We start from the raw sequence: 18,992 nt of genomic DNA, 5'->3' as shown, positions 1-18,992 counted from the left end.
AAGTTTCAAACAACAGGAGATTTAGTCCCTTGAATTTTTGAATTGCTGTGCTTGTGTTTGTCTAATAAAAAAATTATTTTGATTTTAAAAGAGGCAATCAAAATAATTGATAGTTGACAAGTCAGAGCAAATTAGCTCTGAAGAGACTGACATCATTTAATACAGATTATCTTATCTTTTATTTGTAGCTCTGCTAAAAATACTTTGCCAGGCATATCCTAATTCTGTACAGACTTTTTTCCCGAGTCACATTAAATTAATGTCTAACTTCTTTGGTCCAAAGTCTCATTATCAAATTCACTGTTTAAGAGCATCTTCAACACTGAGACATGATTGTAAATGCTGTTTGTGTTTATAATTAAACATCTGCTCCACAAAGGCAAGAGATGATCAGAAGTTCTGCAAACCTAGGAGAATTAACCATTAATTATGATGAAAGCACGTCTTCAGTGAAATCAAGGGAGGAGGACTAATGTAGGGAAGTCTTAAGAATTTTAAACATTTTACATAAATATAATTACCCAGAAATTTTAGAGGACTAGATGTTTTTAAAAGACTTTGATTCCAACTAATTTGGACTGCTTGGGTTTTTTTCCCCATGTGACTTCTTTTGATGACATATTGCACACATCAAGAATAAGAGAATTTATTTCTGAGTTGGGAATAGTTTTTTAATCAGACTCAGTAATGTAAATAGACCTCGATTTGAAAGTTCATTCAAAACTGAGTACTGGTGTATATTTAAATGCACTGTATGCTAAAGTAGAAATATCCCCCAGTGTTTAACCGAAAGCATGTTTTATGTGTGGTTTTGTTTTGTTTTTTTAATGTTTAACAGTAACTGAAGCTGGCTTTGGTGCTGACATTGGGATGGAGAAATTCTTCAACATCAAATGCAGAGCCTCTGGCTTGGTTCCCAGTGTGGTTGTACTTGTTGCTACAGTGAGGGCTTTGAAGATGCATGGAGGTGGGCCAAATGTAAGTTTTTGCGCCTTTCTTGGAAAACAAAATTGTTGCTAATATTTGAAATAAGTAAAAATCCTGGTTTAAGAAATATTGGAGGTATCTTATGGGGCAGTATTTAGATGTCCCTCCTGAGTTCCCTCATTATATAGGTGTTACTTCCAAAAGTAATGCAGGAATGGAAAGGCACAAATGAAAGAAGAGGGATGAAGGAGCTCTGAAGAAGCACTTCATCTTGCTGAGGGAGGGAAGTTTGTTTGCATGGAAAAAAAAAAAAGCTGTAATATGTATGTATAATCTTTTCCCTGCCTTTTGAAATAGCGTTTGTAAGTGCACTGAAGTAGTCGCAGGCTGGGAAAGTTGGCAGCTGAGGAGGAATGAGAAGAGTTTGGACTGCGGTATGCGAACAGAAGTAGGGAACATTGCTAGTGAAGGTTTTGAGATTTCTTTTGCTGCAATAAAAGGAACCCCTTCTGTCCTTTTAATCTGTTCAGGTTAATTCCCTCAGGGATGCTAAGGTAACTGATAAAATTGTGCTAGTGTTTTCCCAGTGTACCAAAAGTCACCAGTGTATAATTTTTTGCTATTTAAGCCACAGAAAGACTTGTACAGATTACTGATTATAGAAGTATTCCTCAGTCATACAATCAGATTGGACTCTGCTAGCCAAGCAGGCAAACATGTAACTCCTAGAAACACTTTCATCTGCCCAGCAGCATGCAAGTGAGCGATGCTGCCAGGGAAACAGTCTCACTGGGTGAAAATACCAGAGCTGTTTCCACAGCCACAAAATTTTGGAAGGCATGGTCTCCCTTACAGCTAATTGTCTCTTAGAGCTAAAGCTGAGCGGTCTTTTTTCTGTCTTTCAGGTTGACATTATTATATAACTTTATATCATTTTAGTCCTCTTCTAACCCAATTTTTCTTTATTTTTAATGATATTCCTCCATGCATATCAAGGCAGGTATATTGTCATGTGTGATATCATTCAGCCTGGCAAAACCAGGACTTACATATGTCTTAATAACTGTATTTCTGTCTGATCTGCGTCTTTAGAAGTATAAAGCTTTCATTTGTTTACGTAATGCATCATAGAGGCACGTAGAGTACTAGATACTTTTACTGGCAAGTTAACTATCAAATGGACCAAGACCAATGCTTGAGACAAAAATGACCAAGTCCAGTGCCTGGGATCAATGTATGTGGTCCTTAATGACTCAATATAGTACCCTGGTGATATTCTTCGTTTGTATACCTTTGTGCTTTCCAGCAAAGTAAATTACTTGCAGGCAGTTCCTTGCCACGGGCACTAATTACAGGAGACCCAAAGGTGATGTTCCTCTTCTAGTCATCTGTGTCGCTGATATTCCTTCAGCCAGCTGTTGGAGGTTACACTGCTGGTACGTTCTTAAGCATGTAGAATGGGATCCAATTACCTCTTCTCTAATAAATCTTTTACAACTAGTTGCTGAGTACCTTGCTACCCTGTATCTTGCTACCCAAATGCAATAGGAGGTGTTGCTATTCTCCATGTACCAGTGTAACTTGGAGTAAAACAGAAGCTGCAGTCAAGCTATGATGTTGTGTGCAATGTATGTGCTGACTGGCAGTATAGAAAGTAAGCAAAAGTGCGCTTCTGACCATTTAGGATTACGACAAGTGTCAATCTGCAATGACTTGAACTATTTATTATTCCAGGTAACTGCTGGTGCCCCCTTGAAGAAAGAATACACAGAAGAGGTAAGAAGAGCTATTATAAAACTTCAGAGAAGTTTTTGTTTAAAGGGACAAAATAATGTGGTATATGGAGACTTAGAACTTCTCATTCCTCTGGCTGGATAGTGTGCAGCCTCAGGTTTGGCAATAGCATGATCTAATGGTGGCGTGCAGTGAACACCTTTAACAAGCATTGTGAACAAGTAAAGCCATCGCATCTTCCCCAAGCTGCTTGGTGTTAGCCCTCTTGTGTGTGCTATGTGTGTGACTGCATGGTAGATTGTACTGAGGAACTGAGCTAGCTGAAAAATAACTTTTTTTCAGTAGTTTTTCCAGGACCACTAAGTTTTCAGACTGATCAGCTCTTTGTTCCAGTTTATCATGCAGGCATTTATGGCAGCACGAGAGTGGAGTGGTGGAAGGATCAAAGACACTCCCTGAAATTAATGGTAGCTTAACCTGTTTGTTAAACAACAGGGTTAATCTGTGCTTCACGTCTGGTATTGGATGTCCCTCTTCAAATAAGAGTGGATTCTACAGGTTTGTTTTCTTTGGCTCTTCGCTGTGGACAAATTCTGGTCTTTTGGTTCTACCAGGCCACGGACACGTGTGTTATTGCAATTAATGCAAAAAGTGTGAGGTAAAAGAGTAAATAAGAAAATCCATTAATGTGCTTTTATCTGGTGTATATACCTATATATAGACTACACTATGCATCTAAAACATCCGTACGTCAACCCCCACCCCACTACTGTAGTTTGTTTATAAACTTTGCAAACGAAAGGCTAACAGCCCTTTCACAGTCATGACAGGCAACCAGTCGTCAGCTGCACTGTCGTCTCGTGTCCCAGAAAAGAGCAACACATTCATGTACAAATTTTGGACACTGCTTAGGTACTTAAATACGTCTGTTGCTTATTAATTGAAATAAGAATTAATACGATAAGTGCCAAAATATTTCTGTCTGGAAGCATTTTGCTTGCCTGCAGCTGTCGTGATCACCACTGTTTATGTTCAGTTTCATTTATGGAAAATGCTTTGGCTGGAGAAGACTTGGTCTATCTTACCATTTCCATTATTTTTTATTTAATTGCACAGAACCTCCAGCTGGTAGCTGATGGCTGCTGTAATCTACAGAAACAGATTCAAATTGCTCAGCTCTTTGGAGTTCCTGTTGTGGTTGCTCTAAATGTCTTCAAGTAAGTCTACTCTTTCATTACTCTTGTGAGTAAATCGACGGTTCAAATTTCACACTTTTCTTGGTTTTTAAGTTAATCAGTTTGGGCATGAAGAAAAGAAGCTATTAAAGAATTTCCTTTTTTCATCATGAATATAAAGACCTTGAAACCCTTAGCTTGTTTCCAAGGTTTTAAAACCACCAAAAAAAGTATATACTGTTATGGAAATATTAATCTTCCATGTTAATTAGCTATAACAATTACAAAAAGTGTTCTTGAAACATGTAAATGCGTATGCTGTGTATAAATGCATTATGTATATGGCACAATTTTTATATAAACTGGCTTTACAACTGCTGATGGTAGAATAAGGCTAAGCACATAAGATTATAAAAGACAAAATAATGAGACGGAACTGTTTGGTTGGCAGAACTGACTCCCCTGCTGAGGTTGATCTGGTGTGTAAGATTGCAAAGCAATCTGGAGCATTTGATGCTGTACCCTGCAATCACTGGTCGGCTGGTGGCAGAGGGGCAGTAAAATTAGCTCAAGCTGTAGAAGAGGCAGCCAATCAGAAAAACAGTTTCAAATATCTCTACAGCTTGGAGGTAAGATTTTTTGTTTGTTTGTTTTTTAATGAATGCATGCTGCATCAGTGTTGGATTTAAAACAAGAAGAACATTGCAACAAAGCTATCTAACATACTTGGGAAGGGGCTTGAATTGGCTTAAAATCACCAAAGCTGGAGAGAAGAAAAAATCTGTGGCTTGTCTAATCAGAGGAGCAGGATACTTGCTGGTAATGCTTGTTATTTAGTGCATTGAATGACGTTTCTGATGTTTTCTTGTTTTAACATAAAAGTATGTCTGTAGGTGGAACATTCACAAATTATTGTGGGAGACTTCTCCACAAAGATCTCACAGTCATGTTGGTTGTCCTGGCTGTCAGCTAAAATCAAATACAGTTACTGTCTCACAGTCATGGGTATTGCTCTAAGTTGTGGCTCCCTGAAGCATTCACTCTCTGTAGGAGAAGGTTGTTAGAGGTGGCACATGCATACTCATGCTACACATCTGCCCAGCCAGACAGGTCGACGCAGGGAGAAAGCTCTGCCTTTCCCACACCCACAGCCCTCAGATGAATGCGAAGAGCACAGGCGGCCCAGTCCTGTTCCTTCTCTCCTGCTGATGGCGTTGGAGTCTGCTCCAGGGCAATATGGCACACACGATATTCGCGTTACTGCTGCTGTTGGCCTTAGATCCCCAATCTGGCCAGGAGCAGCCTCCAATGCCCCCGCCCTGCTCCACTTGTTGGTATCGGGGTCCACGAGCCCATGAGGTTCATGGCTCACTCCAGCTGCTGGCACTTGGACCTCTCCTCCTGCTCTCTAGTGTTCATACATGCACATCTAGAGCAGAGAGCACGCCCACACGGAAGGTAGTCAGAAATCAGATTTAATGAGAATAGAGGACAGACTGTGGTGCTCAAGCGCAGGGCTCAGGCAGACAAGCTACTGACCAGACATCTTTACGCTCAACTGGCCCCTTCTTCCCTCGTTCCCTCCATTTTGTCCCACACCTGTTCCTCTTCAATCCACCTTGATTACTCCCTTTCCCCATCTTTGGTTCTTCCACTAAACATGTCCTAACAATCTTCATGCATTCCCACAATCCCCTTTGAAAATCCCATTGTAAGTTTTACATTGTCCCAAAATGCTCTTTTTCCTACATCCCATGACGCTGCTGTACGCAATCACCCCCTTTTGTGTGCTAAGTTTTCTGATTAAAGAGTTTCTCTGTTGACTCACCTTGGTGCATTTCACACCAAGGACAATGGTCTCATCCTTCCCCTTGGATGGTCTTAGGCCAATTCAGCGTGCCCTAATTTTCACTGATTAGGTTTTTCCACGGATTACATTACTAGGGTTTCCTCCACCTACCATTGTTCCTCTGATCCTTGCTTGGGCTTTGTGTTTGATTTGCATAGCTGTTAGTCAGATAACCTAACAAAGGATAGTGTGGTCGAAGCTTCAATCCTCTCTCTGCCAGAAATGGTGACCCTTTTTCCATGGCTTGGAGATTTTGTTATTGCAGTCATCTGCAAGGTAACATCGTGGCATCGTGAGCTGTCGAGAGGAGCAGCTTGCAAGGAGGGGCTGCTTGGGCCCCTGAAAGCACTGTGCTGGAGCACCACCGTGCAGGCAGGCAGGACGTTCGGAGGGACTTATTGCCAAGAAGGTTATACAAATGATTGCTCGGGACCTTCCTGACTATCCAGATGTGGGTGGGTTAAAATTTGGGCAGCAAAATAGACTTCTCTGGCACCAAGGAAGCCCTTGTCAAATTTCAGATCCTGTGCCCCAGTGCTACTTCAGTTTCTTTAGAAAAATGTGTGAATGCTATTTTTTTATCAGCAGAACCTCAGCTTCATTCTTTTAAATGGCTGAAAGCTCCTGTTTTGATTCTTCTCGCCAGAAAAAAGTTCAACCTGAGGTAGATAGGCCCTGCTGTTGTCTTTCACTTTCTCTCCTCCCTGGTATGTACCTTGTATCCATTGCACTCATTTTACTTTTTCCACCTCCCTCACTGTTTTCCCAAATGTCAGTAATCCAGCCAACTCCTATGAGTGTTAACCACTGCCTTCACAGAATTGATGGAAATACCTTAGGAACATAAGTGCTGTGGTGTCTATTCAGGGCGTTTTACCCTCAGAACTTTTTTATAGCCAAACAGTGGACAATGTATCTGCCTTTCTGAGTTTGTCTCTAATGAGATGCTCTGGAGACTGAGATATAATTTTATGGGTTTTGCATAACAAAATGGAAAAAAAAATTCTTTCAGAAATACATCTAATAGTTTTCCCCACAGGACACTTGTGTTACAGAGATAGCACATTAGCATTTGACAAGTCCCATATTTAAGCTTTGATGCTGCTTACAATCTTGCAGTATGAATGAGTAGAAAGGATTGGTAGGGTTGGACTCTGCCTCTGTGAAGGAAGAATATGAAATTGATTTCTGCTTTAATGCCTTTCCCAGACACGTCTTTCTGTGGTGCATCGCATAAGCAGCATGATCTTAAGCACAAAAGGGAATGAATCACATCTTTACATCAACTTAATATCCCGTAACTTAATGCAGGTATTATAAGCCTCAAAAATATGTTGAAGGGATTTTATAAAAACATATAAAGATTTTAAAATACTGTAAAAAAGTAAATTCAGGCCAACAAAAACAGTAAAGTGCAAAGTTCAAGCTTCTGTTTCATTCTTTCTGTGCAAAGGATGGGGACTGAAGTAGTTGGACGTAGGAGCGCGAAACAGCAATGCTGTCGCTTGTACGGTAAGGTAGGTCATTTGGTCACGGCCTATAGGGACATGAAGAAAAGCCACCTCTTCCAAATGAGCCTGCCTAGGTATTAATTAAGGTTGTAATAGACTTTTTTGATGTAGTGATTTTGAGGACTGTGTTCTACTGTTCAAAGGGATAACTATGACAGAAAATTAAGAAAGAGAAGAGGTGGTAAAATGAGATTTAGATAGATGATTTCCCTCCATCATTGTGCCTAAAGGGGATGTAAGTGAAAGGACGTAGTTCCATCCCTCGTCTTTCCAGTGACTGCCAGATTTGTCCAGTTACTCGAATACTTGGAAGTCCTTGTTGCCTCTAGTTTCACAGGGTTTGCTGTGGGGTTTTTTTTTTCCCCTTTTCTTTCCCCTTTGGAACATCAGAGGGGGAAATATTCTGCATAAAACCATTACCGCTTCATTCATATCTCTGTCTTTGTGACATTACTCTACTCTCCGCTTTACTCCATATCTCCATTTAGTACCCTGATGTCTGTGCATCTTATTTTCCTCAGTCTGTAAAACTTCATCAGAATTTACTTCCAAAAGTGGCTATAATTAGAACAACTTCCAACAGCACAGTCTGCTGTAGCCATAATAGATTCATTCAACATTCTGATGTTTTGTGAGAAAGCATTACCCTGGAGATTTAAAAACAAAACCCAAAACCCTGTATGTAAAACTGGTTTAGATCTTTTTTACTACTTAGACCAGAGTTTGCAGCAAGCTATATTATTAATATACACTCAGGCATCTAATTACAGGATAGTCCATGTCAACTGGGGGCTCTTTTCCAAACGGCATGCATCTCTGCAGTGCTTTATGTAATTTCCAGATGTATATCTGGAAACAAAGACTTCCTGGAAAGGTGTTTACAAATGTGTATAATGTGAGAAGAACAAGAAAGTCTTTTCTAGATCTGTCAAATACTTGTAAAAAGTTGAGGATCAGTGATTTTTTTCTGAATCCTGAGGTATGTTTATACATTTATACCGTCTTGTTCAGTAAACCCAAGCATGTGCTGAATGAACGGTTTTAGACAGTGGACACAAGACAGTTGTGTCAGTCCAGAACTCAAGCTCAGCTAGGTGGTCCCACTGAATATCAGAGCAGTCTAATTAGAAGACTATGCTAATGTGGTTATATTCCTTGAAGCATCTCATTCAGTCTGTTTAAACTTCCTTGGGTGTCTCTACATGACACAGTGTTCTGTAGTCCCAATTTTAGATTGCTTTTCAGGTTCTCTTTATTTATTTCTCTAAGCAGGCAAGCTTTTGTTTTTATCCTAGTAGCTGATGCTTGTATTTTTTTTTTTTTTTTATACTTCTCAATTCTAGCAAGGGTTTGTTTGACATTTGGTATTAGATGAACGAATATTTTTCAAGAGTTGGAATGAGAACAGAATACGCTTCAAGCTTATTTTGAGGGCAGTGCAAACAGTAGCTGCATATATGATTTGGGGAGTGCTTACGTATGCCAGTGCCATTTCATGGGTCAGGTACAAGAAGTGATCTATGACAAGTAACCCCAGCACTGTTGTCACTTTAAAAGTATAAGAAAAGGGCATAAATAGATGCAGTGTACCATGAAATGCTTACGGTATTAGGAATTGCATGGGGCAGGGGGGGTTCGGGAACAAGGATAAGTTTTTATATGATAGGCTCCAGAGTTTATAACGTGCTTTAAAAGCTTATTGGCAGTAGTAGTAATAAACACTATAGTAGTGTGGTTTTAATATGGATTTTTACCCCCGCTGCACACTAACCTCTCTTATTTTACTGTTGAATTGGTTTCTTGCCGAGTATTTCTCTTTGGTGTTTGGAGGATGGGTTTGTTTTAAAGGCCTCCTGAACTCTCTATGAAATAATATGTGCTTTTTTTTTTTAATATATATCCTTGGTACATATGGAAGATATCAAAATATCAACTCTCTTATCACTGTCGACTTCCTTTCTGGGTTCACTTTTCTTGAAGTATGGCTCTTTAAGTTGCAGCAGAAAGCTATTACTCAAAATAAAGTTGACTGACCCATTAAAAGTAAGTTTAGATAACTAGGGGGAGGATAGGAGAGGATGGAAACATACGCATCCCATTCCCAAATTTCCCTGGCTTCAGTGCCTTTTCTTGGCAGGGGGGGAAACTCTATTCCCCACTAATGCATGCCTGGTGAGTAACCTGCCTTCTTTCACTATCCTGGTCTCCTCTCTTCTCCAGTGGTGAACTCTCCCTTGACTTATAGCAGCCCTCCTCAACCTGGGGGAGGAAACATAGGTCTGAACAAAAGCAGGCATTAAGGTTTTAAGAGGTGTGTTGCCCCTTCCTGCAAGGCAGCTGGAGCAGGGTGGACTAACGCTGCAGGAGAGAGAAGAGAGGGGAAGGACAGGCGTATGGCATGAGGCAGGATCAGCGTATCTGGCCAGTCAGCAAGTTGGCATTCTCCCCTTAAAAGGCTGAGGTGGTAACATGACAGATGTGATTGAAGAACCTCAAATCACCTGATTTATGCTGCATTGGAAGACTAAATAGAAGAGTGTAAAGGTCGCAGAAGGGAGGGAGGAGAAGGGTTGCTCCAGTCTTCCAAGTTTGTCAGATGACACCTATTTTTGCCAGTGCTCTGCCATTAGGTAATGTCATGACAAATTAAAATATTTCCAGGTTGTACTGTGGAAGTTGATTGCACAAATATTTTGGCTGAGTGCAGTGAATTGCCTGGCCAGCCTGCAGAACAAAGGGGAGCTTTCTCAGCTTGGGGCCATCCACTGGGAAAGAGGTTGAGTAACAGCACTTCTCAGGGAGGCATTCAAGCCGTTTGCAGCCTCAGCACTGGTATTTTTCTTCCTCTCTTGGGAGCATAATAATAACTTGGGCAAATCTGGAGCATTTGAACCCACACTTTTGGCTGCCCCTGCCTCTGTTGTGCTGTGGCAGCATGGTGTGGGCTGCCACTAGGCTCATTTCTTCCAGTCTTAGCTTCAGCTGTCAGAGATGATGAGTCACTCAGAGGGATCTAAGGGTAGCATCAAAACAGAGAAAACTCTGCTGGCAGCGGTCCTCTGTGTGTTATCTTCTCTTCCATCTGCTGGCCATGATCTCCAATAACAAGAATGAGCTGTGAGTAATGAAGGAGGGAAGAGACCAGTTAGCGGAGAAGATGATTCCTTGGTGCATGTACTAGGAGAAGGGGAGTGGCTCGATGAGGAAGGCAGAGTCAAGAAGGGCTCACGGGGCCTGACCTCCAGGGGAATGACCTAAGGCAGAGTGTTTATCTTCATTTGTAAACTGGTCATCTTCTCAATCCCAGTGTGACTGAATGGGGGGTGAGGTGAGGTGTTGGGATATTTTCTGTTTCTTCCCTGAATACCATGAAGCCACTAAGCCACGAAAGCCACCCATTGTGTGTCTGCTGTCACAGCAGCCCAACATACCTCTGTTCTTTTGCCTAGGAGGCAAATAACTTCTGTGTTGTTCTTTATACAGCATAGAGTTCAGTCATGTATGGACCCAATGGAAGGTTCTTAAGCACTACTGGAGTAGGAGTAAATAAAATTATATATGCTCCTTTTTGAAACTTTTCCTGGTAAACGGTGGAGATAATTTCTCATCTTGAAATGCAAGCCATGCTGCCTTCCAGGGTATGCTAGTCTTTAGACTATTCCCCCCCCACCCTACTGCTAGTAAGCCATCTAGCAGTGAAACCACATTGAAGAGGAATTCCATAGGTCTCTACCAGCCTCTCCTCCCACTCAGAGAGATTTCAGTGGAGTCTGGACACTTCTTTTCATTGAGTTGGGTATTCTAGGATTGGAAGCTATCTTTCTTCCACTCCATCTCTTTTTTTGTGGATGTAGGCTCTTGATGGCACTGCACTTTTATGTTTATTTTAATTATTTCCCTATTCTTTGCGTGAAGCGATTTTCTTAGGCACAGCTGGGGTTTCAAAGTTGGAGAAATGGAAAATAAATCTCTAAGGCCACAGGCTTAGGTGTTGATTCACAAACTGTTTAACTTGATGAATATGCTTTTCCACAAATGAAAAAACAAATTCTTGTCCTGTGCCAACAAAGGAAGAGGAGTGCTAAAGACTTGGGAATCCTTTTGTCAGCCACAGATCTTCTGGAACCAGAATATACAGATACTTTAATAAATGTGTTTTTATTTTATCCAGGGGAAAAGTTAGAAGTAGGAGTTCAGATGTGCAGAGTCAGCTATTGTTTTAAGCACTGCACTCTGTCACCCCACACAGCACCTTGAGCCATACTCCCATCATATGTTTTCATTTGGCAGCCTTCCCAAGAAGAGGTATGAGTGATGTCTGCATACTGTTTCACTTAGCCAAACAGCAATTCTTTATTATTGCTTTCAGTGAATGTAAAAGTTCATTTTTTTTTTTTTTTTAGAAAAAGTGCCACCACCTTGAATTTGAAACTATTTTAAGAATTCTGTTAAAACACAAACAGGTTAGCAATAATAAACCCAGAGGTTAGTGACCTCATAATTAAACTGGTGATCTCATAATTAAAAATAGGGAGTGAGACTAAAGTGAACGTTAAAAGAACTTGAAATATTAAATGTGTATGTTACAAGTGAATAGTGCTTTTGTATATTCTCTGGTTAACCACATGTTTTTCAGCAGAATCTTGAGTTTTCTCAGAGAATGAAGTAGTTTGAAATATTTATGTCATTTAACTATGAAGACATCCTTTCAGACAGTGCTTCACTGACAGGCATTCACTTAATATTCAATTTAAGCTAGGTAATACCAGTGCTTCTCATAGTAGTGTGGCTTAGCTGCAACCTTGTGGAATGAAGTTCCACAACTACGGGCATACTGCTGTTGACTCTGGCTTTTCAGAGACATTTTCTGTTGGACTCTCTTTTGGTGAGGAAGTTGGGGGGAATGTTTAAAAGCAAAAGAAAGGAAGAGAAGGAAAGGAAAAGGCTTTGTCTTCTGCAGTTTCAGGGATTTGCTAGGGGGGGTTAAAAAGATGAGCTCTTTTCTCCAGAAACCAAAGAGCTTAAAGTTAAGTGTCCACATTAGGATGCAAAAGATGGGGATCCCAAGCACAATCCCAAGCCAGGTCCCTGGTAATCTGCGTGTTTCATTTCACGTGATGCTGCCTTTTGGCAACAAGACTGGTTTCAGGAATCCCAGCCCAAGCCGTGTGTCCCTGCCCCAGCTCACTGCTTCTGCTGGTACATTTCAGTGATCAGATTTCAACAGTTTGAGCGGTTGTTTCTGTAGAGATGGCATTTAAGCCATCTCTGTCTCTCTGCTTTATACTGGCTTTGCCCTTATGATAAACTGGATGTGTGGACTGATCTGGGTTAAAATACCATTTTTTTTGCCCTGGGTTATGTTTTAGCCTGGATCACTTTCTCTGGTATGTGCAGCTGCACAAACAGCGGCACTGCCCTCTCAGTTGCGCTGGCACATGGGTGAGTGTGAGCAGCAGAGGAAGGGAGGATGAAGGAGGGTCTGAAGCCGGTCTGCTGTCCATGGAAATCCTCATCAAGCCCCACGTGGAAAAATGATAATCTGCAGTCTGCTGTTACAGCTGAAGGAAGAGATGAAGAGTGAAGGAAATGTGAGCAAAGGCTAGCAGAAATGAAACGCTGTTAAATTACGTTTTGGTAAAAACCTTACTGTTGATAATATTGGAAGAAAGAAGACTGTGGAATTAACAGCGCCAATTTGCACAAACATCACATCTTGCAAGGGGGATGGCCTGGAAGTAGCAGTATGGCTGGGTGACAACGCTGGTGTGATTTAACCTTGGATAATCAGTTCAGGTTTGGGAATGACAGGCTCCTCCTCTTTATCAGCGCTGCTTTCTTGGGTTAATTGTTCTCCATCAAGTAACGGAATGTACAGCTACATGGACATGGGTTTTGTGAAAGCGGCTTGTGCGCTTTTGCTGTACCATTTGTTATGCTTTAGCCAAGGAGATAATCCTGTTTATGGTGTGGGTTCTTGGCAGCCTCAACAAGCACGTGTGTTTGTGCTTGCCTCAGAAGCAGCGTATGGCTTTGGTAGCTCTGAATGTGTGAGATTTCAGAAATACACGTTGTCTCTGGCAGGGCCGGGGAGAGCGGCTGTTTCTGAGAGCAAGACCAAAGCTACTTAATTGTCAGCACATATTTGTACCGTGTGGCCCTGTAGCACCTTCTTATGTTCAATATAAGTATACATTGTGTATGTGGTGCTAGCATTTTCTCAAGAAGCTAAAACTGAATTTGGAATTAATTCTCTGAAGCTGCCGTAATTCCTTCAGCATTAGTACTAATACATAGTCGCATATCTATAAAAGTCAGTTTTTGTCTAAATCCATGTCTGTGGTGTGTCTGTCACCTGTTCTTTGCCTGGAGGTACTCAGTTGTGTAGCATTCACAGCCTCACATAAGGGAAATAAAAAGAGGGACAGCTTTTATTGCTGATGCTAAATCTTTCATGCTCTGCACGCTTTATGAATATCTTTATCACCATAGCTGTCCAGATAGCAGAGGTGCTGTGGAACAAAGTTGCTGTTCAGACGGGTGCATCGACACTCACCGTCCGGATGAGGCTTTTCATCCTTCTTTCATTACTGATAGCCTACAAAGAGTTGCATCAGTGTAGCTGAGGGTGCTGCGTTGTAGTTTGCGAGTGGGAATGAACAACTGGTTCAGGAATGTCCTAGGCCACTGTAGAAAATTCTCAGACAAAAAACCTGAGAGATGTGAAAGTACTTATTTTTTCTAAGTGTCTATGATGTGTGGTTTCTGCTGGCAGATACTTGACAGAGATGTTTAAGGTACAAACAGGTAGCTCACGGGTTTTTTTTTAGAAAAGTCTAATATCAGCTGGAGCAAAAATCTAGCTTAAAATCCTCTAATGATTTAGTTATTTGTGCAACATGCCTCTATTTTTCAGCCCGTTTGAATTCAGCTAAGCACTTCTCCATATGAACTAGCACTGTGAATTGTTATTACGTATGTTGGATGCCCGTGTCCATCAGTGAGAATATTTGCCCAGCAAAGTGCTGAATAATCAACAGTTTTGTTGAAAACCTTAAAGCTAAACTTGTCCTTAAAGACTAGATAAGAAAAAGTAAGAATTGTTCCTACAAGTGTCTTGTAAAAACATCCAGGCTTCTGCTACGGCATATATGTAAAAAGTCTCTTGAATTACTAGAACTTCTTTTCTGATAAAGACCATTATGCTGGTTTCAAGCAAAATTAATTTTTATTTCTCATGTAAAGTATTAGGTAGCTTTGGAAAAGACTTCTTTAAGTTAAATTAAAATGAAGTTTCTTAGCAGTATTATTTGATAACTGAACCACAGGAAACTTTTTTTGCTTGAAATGCTGTTACATTGTGATTCTAAATAGATAATCTCTTAAAAATCCCACTAAATACTAGGAAACAGGTGGATCCTTGGCATGGTGCAGTGTACTCCTTTCCCTGCTCCTGAAGCTTCAGGAAGGAAGCGTGTCTGAGAGCGTGCACATGCACGGGCTGTGTTAATGTGTGCAGAGCATCTGTGCCTCCCTGCTGGTTTCTATCTGGGCTCAGCCAGGACTCATCTGCCTGTCTGGTGAGGTTAAATAGGCTCAAACTCTCCTCTGACACCATGCACACTGCCTCAACAGTTTGTCTGCGCATGCCTTGCAAAAACAAGTGGTGGTCTCAGAAAACCACTTTTGTTCACCATTCACACTAGCGCAACTGGTTCCCCACGGGTGATTCTTCCGAGGTTAAATTTGCAACATTTGAGGTGCGGGTACTGGCCTGAAAAGTATCTGAAATTCTGGTTAACAAAACCAAACATAAATCCCTAGGGGTACAGTTTGACTGTCCAGCTCAGACTCAGTCATGCAAGATATTGAGCACTTCCCAGGAGGAGCAGAACGCCACCACTGTGGTTGAAGCAGGCTGTTCGGATGCCAGCCAGCACCCTGCTGGGTTTCCTTTGGAAACTACAGCTATGGTTGCTGGAAGGGGGCTGAGGGCGTAGTAATTATGCTGCTGTCAAATTAGTTTTAAATATTTTGACAGAAATGCAAATTGAATCTAAATTAACATCTCTATCTCAATGAATTTAGTGAGGCTTAAGCAGAAAGCCGTTAGTTTGGATGTTGGCCCACTGACAACGGGCAGTGGAATTCCTTTTGCTTTTGCTGTTGCTGTGAGTCCTTGACTACAAGCAAACAGCATCCAAAAGGCAAGTTAACCAGCACATTTTGCATTTCTTCCATCGTCTTTAAAACTGCTGTGGTATGAATGTACTTAATAATCAACCTGGAAGAACTTTCATCTCATGATGGCATGGCTGTCCACGTCACTGAAGTATTGTATTCAGCTTGATGCTGCCAGGAATTATATCTAGGATATTTGCAATGCGTTATCTCCAATCCTCATTAGATTTATTTTTTTTTTTTTTTTTAACGGCTTGGATTCCTGTAAAAAGCCTGAATTCAGGAACATGACATCCGACTAAGGTGCAATAATGATATAGTCAGCATGTTCAGAAGGTGTCTTGTGGAACATATTTAAACCTCACTTTGAAATTTTTTATCTGAGTGAGGGATTTTATTTGAGCCTTCGTAGCTTTTAACTGCCTTACATTTAAGCTATTTGAAAGTCTGGCAAGCTTCTTTTCTTGTGATGTCTTTGTTACTGGAGTTCTTTATTAATGTAAAAGCAGACTACTTTAAACTTTAATTTTTCTAAAATTCAATCATAAATACAAAAAAGGTCAGTCTGACACAAACCCTTCAGCTGATGTATCTCTGCAGCAAAACCATTACTTCTAGACTGGCATTGCAAAAACATGATTAACTGTGGAACTTCTTATAAACGCACCGGGTAGTTTGTTATTCACAAACCGATTTCTTGCCTTTGTTGGAATAAAATGAAATACTTCTGGTTTGTGTTCTGGTGCTTTTTGTATTGCTTGAGATTACCAAGTCTTCTTCCCCAAGTGGTATCTCTTTAGATTTTGTTCAGCACTTCTTCCACATGAGTAGTTAATTAAATGTACTAGAGTACAAATTAATGGCAGGGTGTTCCCTGGAGCAGTGCACACACCTCTGGCCATCTGTGGTCAGCACTGAAGTAGCTGTGAACTGGTGGTATGATCCTTCCTCCATCGTCCTGTTCCTATTGAAAGAAGTCAAAGAGGCTGGCTTGTTTAAAATAGGCTATAGGGGTCATAATTGCTTTCTCCAAGGTCAGTCAAAACAAAAGGAGAGAGAAAGAGAAAAGAGTTGTTTACTCTAAATAAACACAAGTGATGGCACAAAAAGGAAATGCCTGGTCTGGCCACAAAAAAATGTCTGCTGAAAATCTGTGAAAGGATTTCTAACAGCCTGAATGTGCGAGTCTACATCTGCCTTCAAACAGAAGCCATAAAGGCAGAACACACGTTCCATTTGAGCTGAATAACATGATGTGGATACTCATGGAAACTGAGGTTGAACTTAGCGGCTTGTGATTTCAGTGTACCCTAGAATGCTTTCATATTCTTTTTTTTTAAATTTTTTTAAATGTCCAAAGCGCTTTACAATATCAATGCTACAATTCAAAATACCAGTGTTAGGAAGGACAGGAGGTGAAAAGAAAGAAAAAAAAAAAAAAAAATTACAATCAAAGGAGCAGTGATGGGTCAGGAATTTTGTGCTACATTTCCTTGATTCTCAGACGAACCTTCCCTGGCTGCCTGCTACCTTGACTTGTTCACTCATTGTATAGGTTATCTTTACTGTGAAATGAAATACATTTCTCTAGTGATCCCTGTTAACCCCGCGGAGCTTGCAGAACCCCTCTACCTGCAGTGTGCGTTAGCTCTTGATCCTTAAAACTACGTGGCAGGAATTTTCTTCCCCCACTTTAGGCAAGAGTGTAAGCTCATATTGTCAACTTTGAAATGCAAAAATTGTGCAGCTCCTAAATGACAGAGTAGCTGAAATCATGGTTGTAATTCAGGTACCTGTAGCTGACTGTCATATCCATCACCAGTGCCCTTTACTTGGTTTAATGCTTTAACAAGCCTGCGTAACAAGGATGAATCTAAATGAGAGATGCCGGTTTCTTGCTCAGCAAACAAGATGCTAGTCTCTCTCGGCTCATGTTCATCCTTGTATTGTTTCCTTGTCTCCGCAGCTTCCTATTGTTGAAAAAATCAGGATCATTGCTCAGAAGGTGTATGGAGCTCAGGATATAGAGCTGTCTCCCACTGCGCAGTCACAAGTTGATCGTTACAGCCGGCAGGTAAGAACGCCAGTGAATTACGCAGTCGGGTGCCTGCTGGATGAGCGTCTTGGGAAACCTCGGGGTGTAAAAGGTTCGCAGATTGGAGTGTTTAGTCAAGCTTTGCTAAAAGGTGTGAGCTTACCCATGGTGCTAAGCTGTGGAGGTCAATATGGATTGGTTTAGATCAGATTACATAGAACAGAATGGTATTAACCTTGAAAGCTATCTCCCATAAGATACGTATGGTGTTTGGAATCGTTCTGAGATGGTTGATGAAACTTTGAGCTTTCTATGCAGAATGGTAATTTTGGGTTACCGCCTTAAATGTGGCAACTGGACATCTACAAAAGTATCAGCTAGTGAATGTGCCCGATTTTAGCATATGAGTGTTCACTTGTACCCGCAAAAAATTAGTTTGCAAACACATAAAAACCTGTGCACAGCTACACACTTTAATAACAAAGCTCCCAGTACTTGTGAAATCTTTTGTTTTCCTTCTGTTCATATTATTTTCAAGGGTTATAAATGCTAGAAGGTAAAATAGATCACTGTTCCTAAAGCATGTGGGAGTGGGCTTTGTTACGTTTTGAAAATAGTTTTGAAGCCAAGTGGAGAGGTGAGCGTATTTTATGTACTGGAGCAGCTTCTGTGCATAAACATGGCTGGAGCATTTCTGTCAGAAAATAGAAACTATGGATGATGTGTCATGGAAAAATTCCTGAGTATACTTCAACAGCCCGGTCAGACAGGCAGAAGTATAACGATCTTCTCTACAGTGCAAATCTCCTGAGAATTAATTTGGTTTTCTAGCTGGAAAAGAAGCTTACTTAGTGTACTTGAAGCAAAATAATCCATGTCTTTATCTTTTCCTGCTGTGATTCTCTAATCCTTTTTTTTTAGTCTAAACATGAGTAGTATTAGGAAGTATTTTCACAATGCCATTAAAAGATTGTCGTCAGCACTGGGCTGCAGAGGCAGTTCCCTGCAGTGCTACCTCTCCTCCTGGCCTTCTGAATTGCATCCCCTGTTTGTCAAGGAATTGAAGAGAAGAGTGGAAGGTGCCTGACCCAAGGTTAATCAATAACCTGGGAGACAAATAATGTGAGGAGAGCTGCTGAGGGCCTTTCCCTGATTTTCTCCCACTTTTTGAGTAACTACTGCACTGCCATTAGTGAAGTGGGAGCTGTGACCTCACACGGTTTTTGTCTTGTTTAAAAACAAAGCAGAACATCACGAGTCATTTCTGTTTACCCCCAAGAGATATTAGTACCCTTTTATAATTTTGCACTATGAATCCTGGTCTCAAGTAGGTATCTAACTAGGTTTTTAGAGCCCAGATGGAAATGCTGTACTGGAGTTTTATTGAGTTGGTGTAGGTTCCTTGTTCAGTGTGGTACCCGTTGTGCGCCCTTTCTGAAAACAGCGCACTCTAGCCATTGTGTAGGCAACTTTGCACCTAACTCTAGATCGAGAACCTGCTCTAGAAGCTGGATATCACTACAGCCAAGTCTTTGGAGATGTAGGCCTGAGTGGAGAGGGGATAGCATGTAAAATACAGT

General features: G+C 41.0%; 1 protein-coding gene across 1 annotated transcript in view; it reads left to right on the top strand.

Annotated features, from left to right (window-relative positions):
* MTHFD1L (methylenetetrahydrofolate dehydrogenase (NADP+ dependent) 1 like) overlaps positions 1-18,992 on the top strand; it is a 158,033-nt gene that overhangs the window by 90,676 nt on the left and 48,365 nt on the right. The window contains exons 21-25 of the mRNA XM_035902367.1: positions 839-978; positions 2,662-2,703; positions 3,778-3,878; positions 4,288-4,465; positions 17,344-17,451. Coding sequence (XP_035758260.1) covers positions 839-978; positions 2,662-2,703; positions 3,778-3,878; positions 4,288-4,465; positions 17,344-17,451 — 569 coding nt within the window. The remainder of the gene's footprint in view (positions 1-838; positions 979-2,661; positions 2,704-3,777; positions 3,879-4,287; positions 4,466-17,343; positions 17,452-18,992) is intronic.

This window comes from Egretta garzetta, unplaced genomic scaffold (genome assembly GCF_000687185.1).
Source record: "Egretta garzetta isolate BGI_Z169 unplaced genomic scaffold, ASM68718v1 scaffold139, whole genome shotgun sequence".
Lineage (NCBI taxonomy): Eukaryota > Metazoa > Chordata > Aves > Pelecaniformes > Ardeidae > Egretta > Egretta garzetta.
Note: the sequence above shows the minus strand (reverse complement) of the source record. Positions and strands in the feature narration are given on the sequence as shown.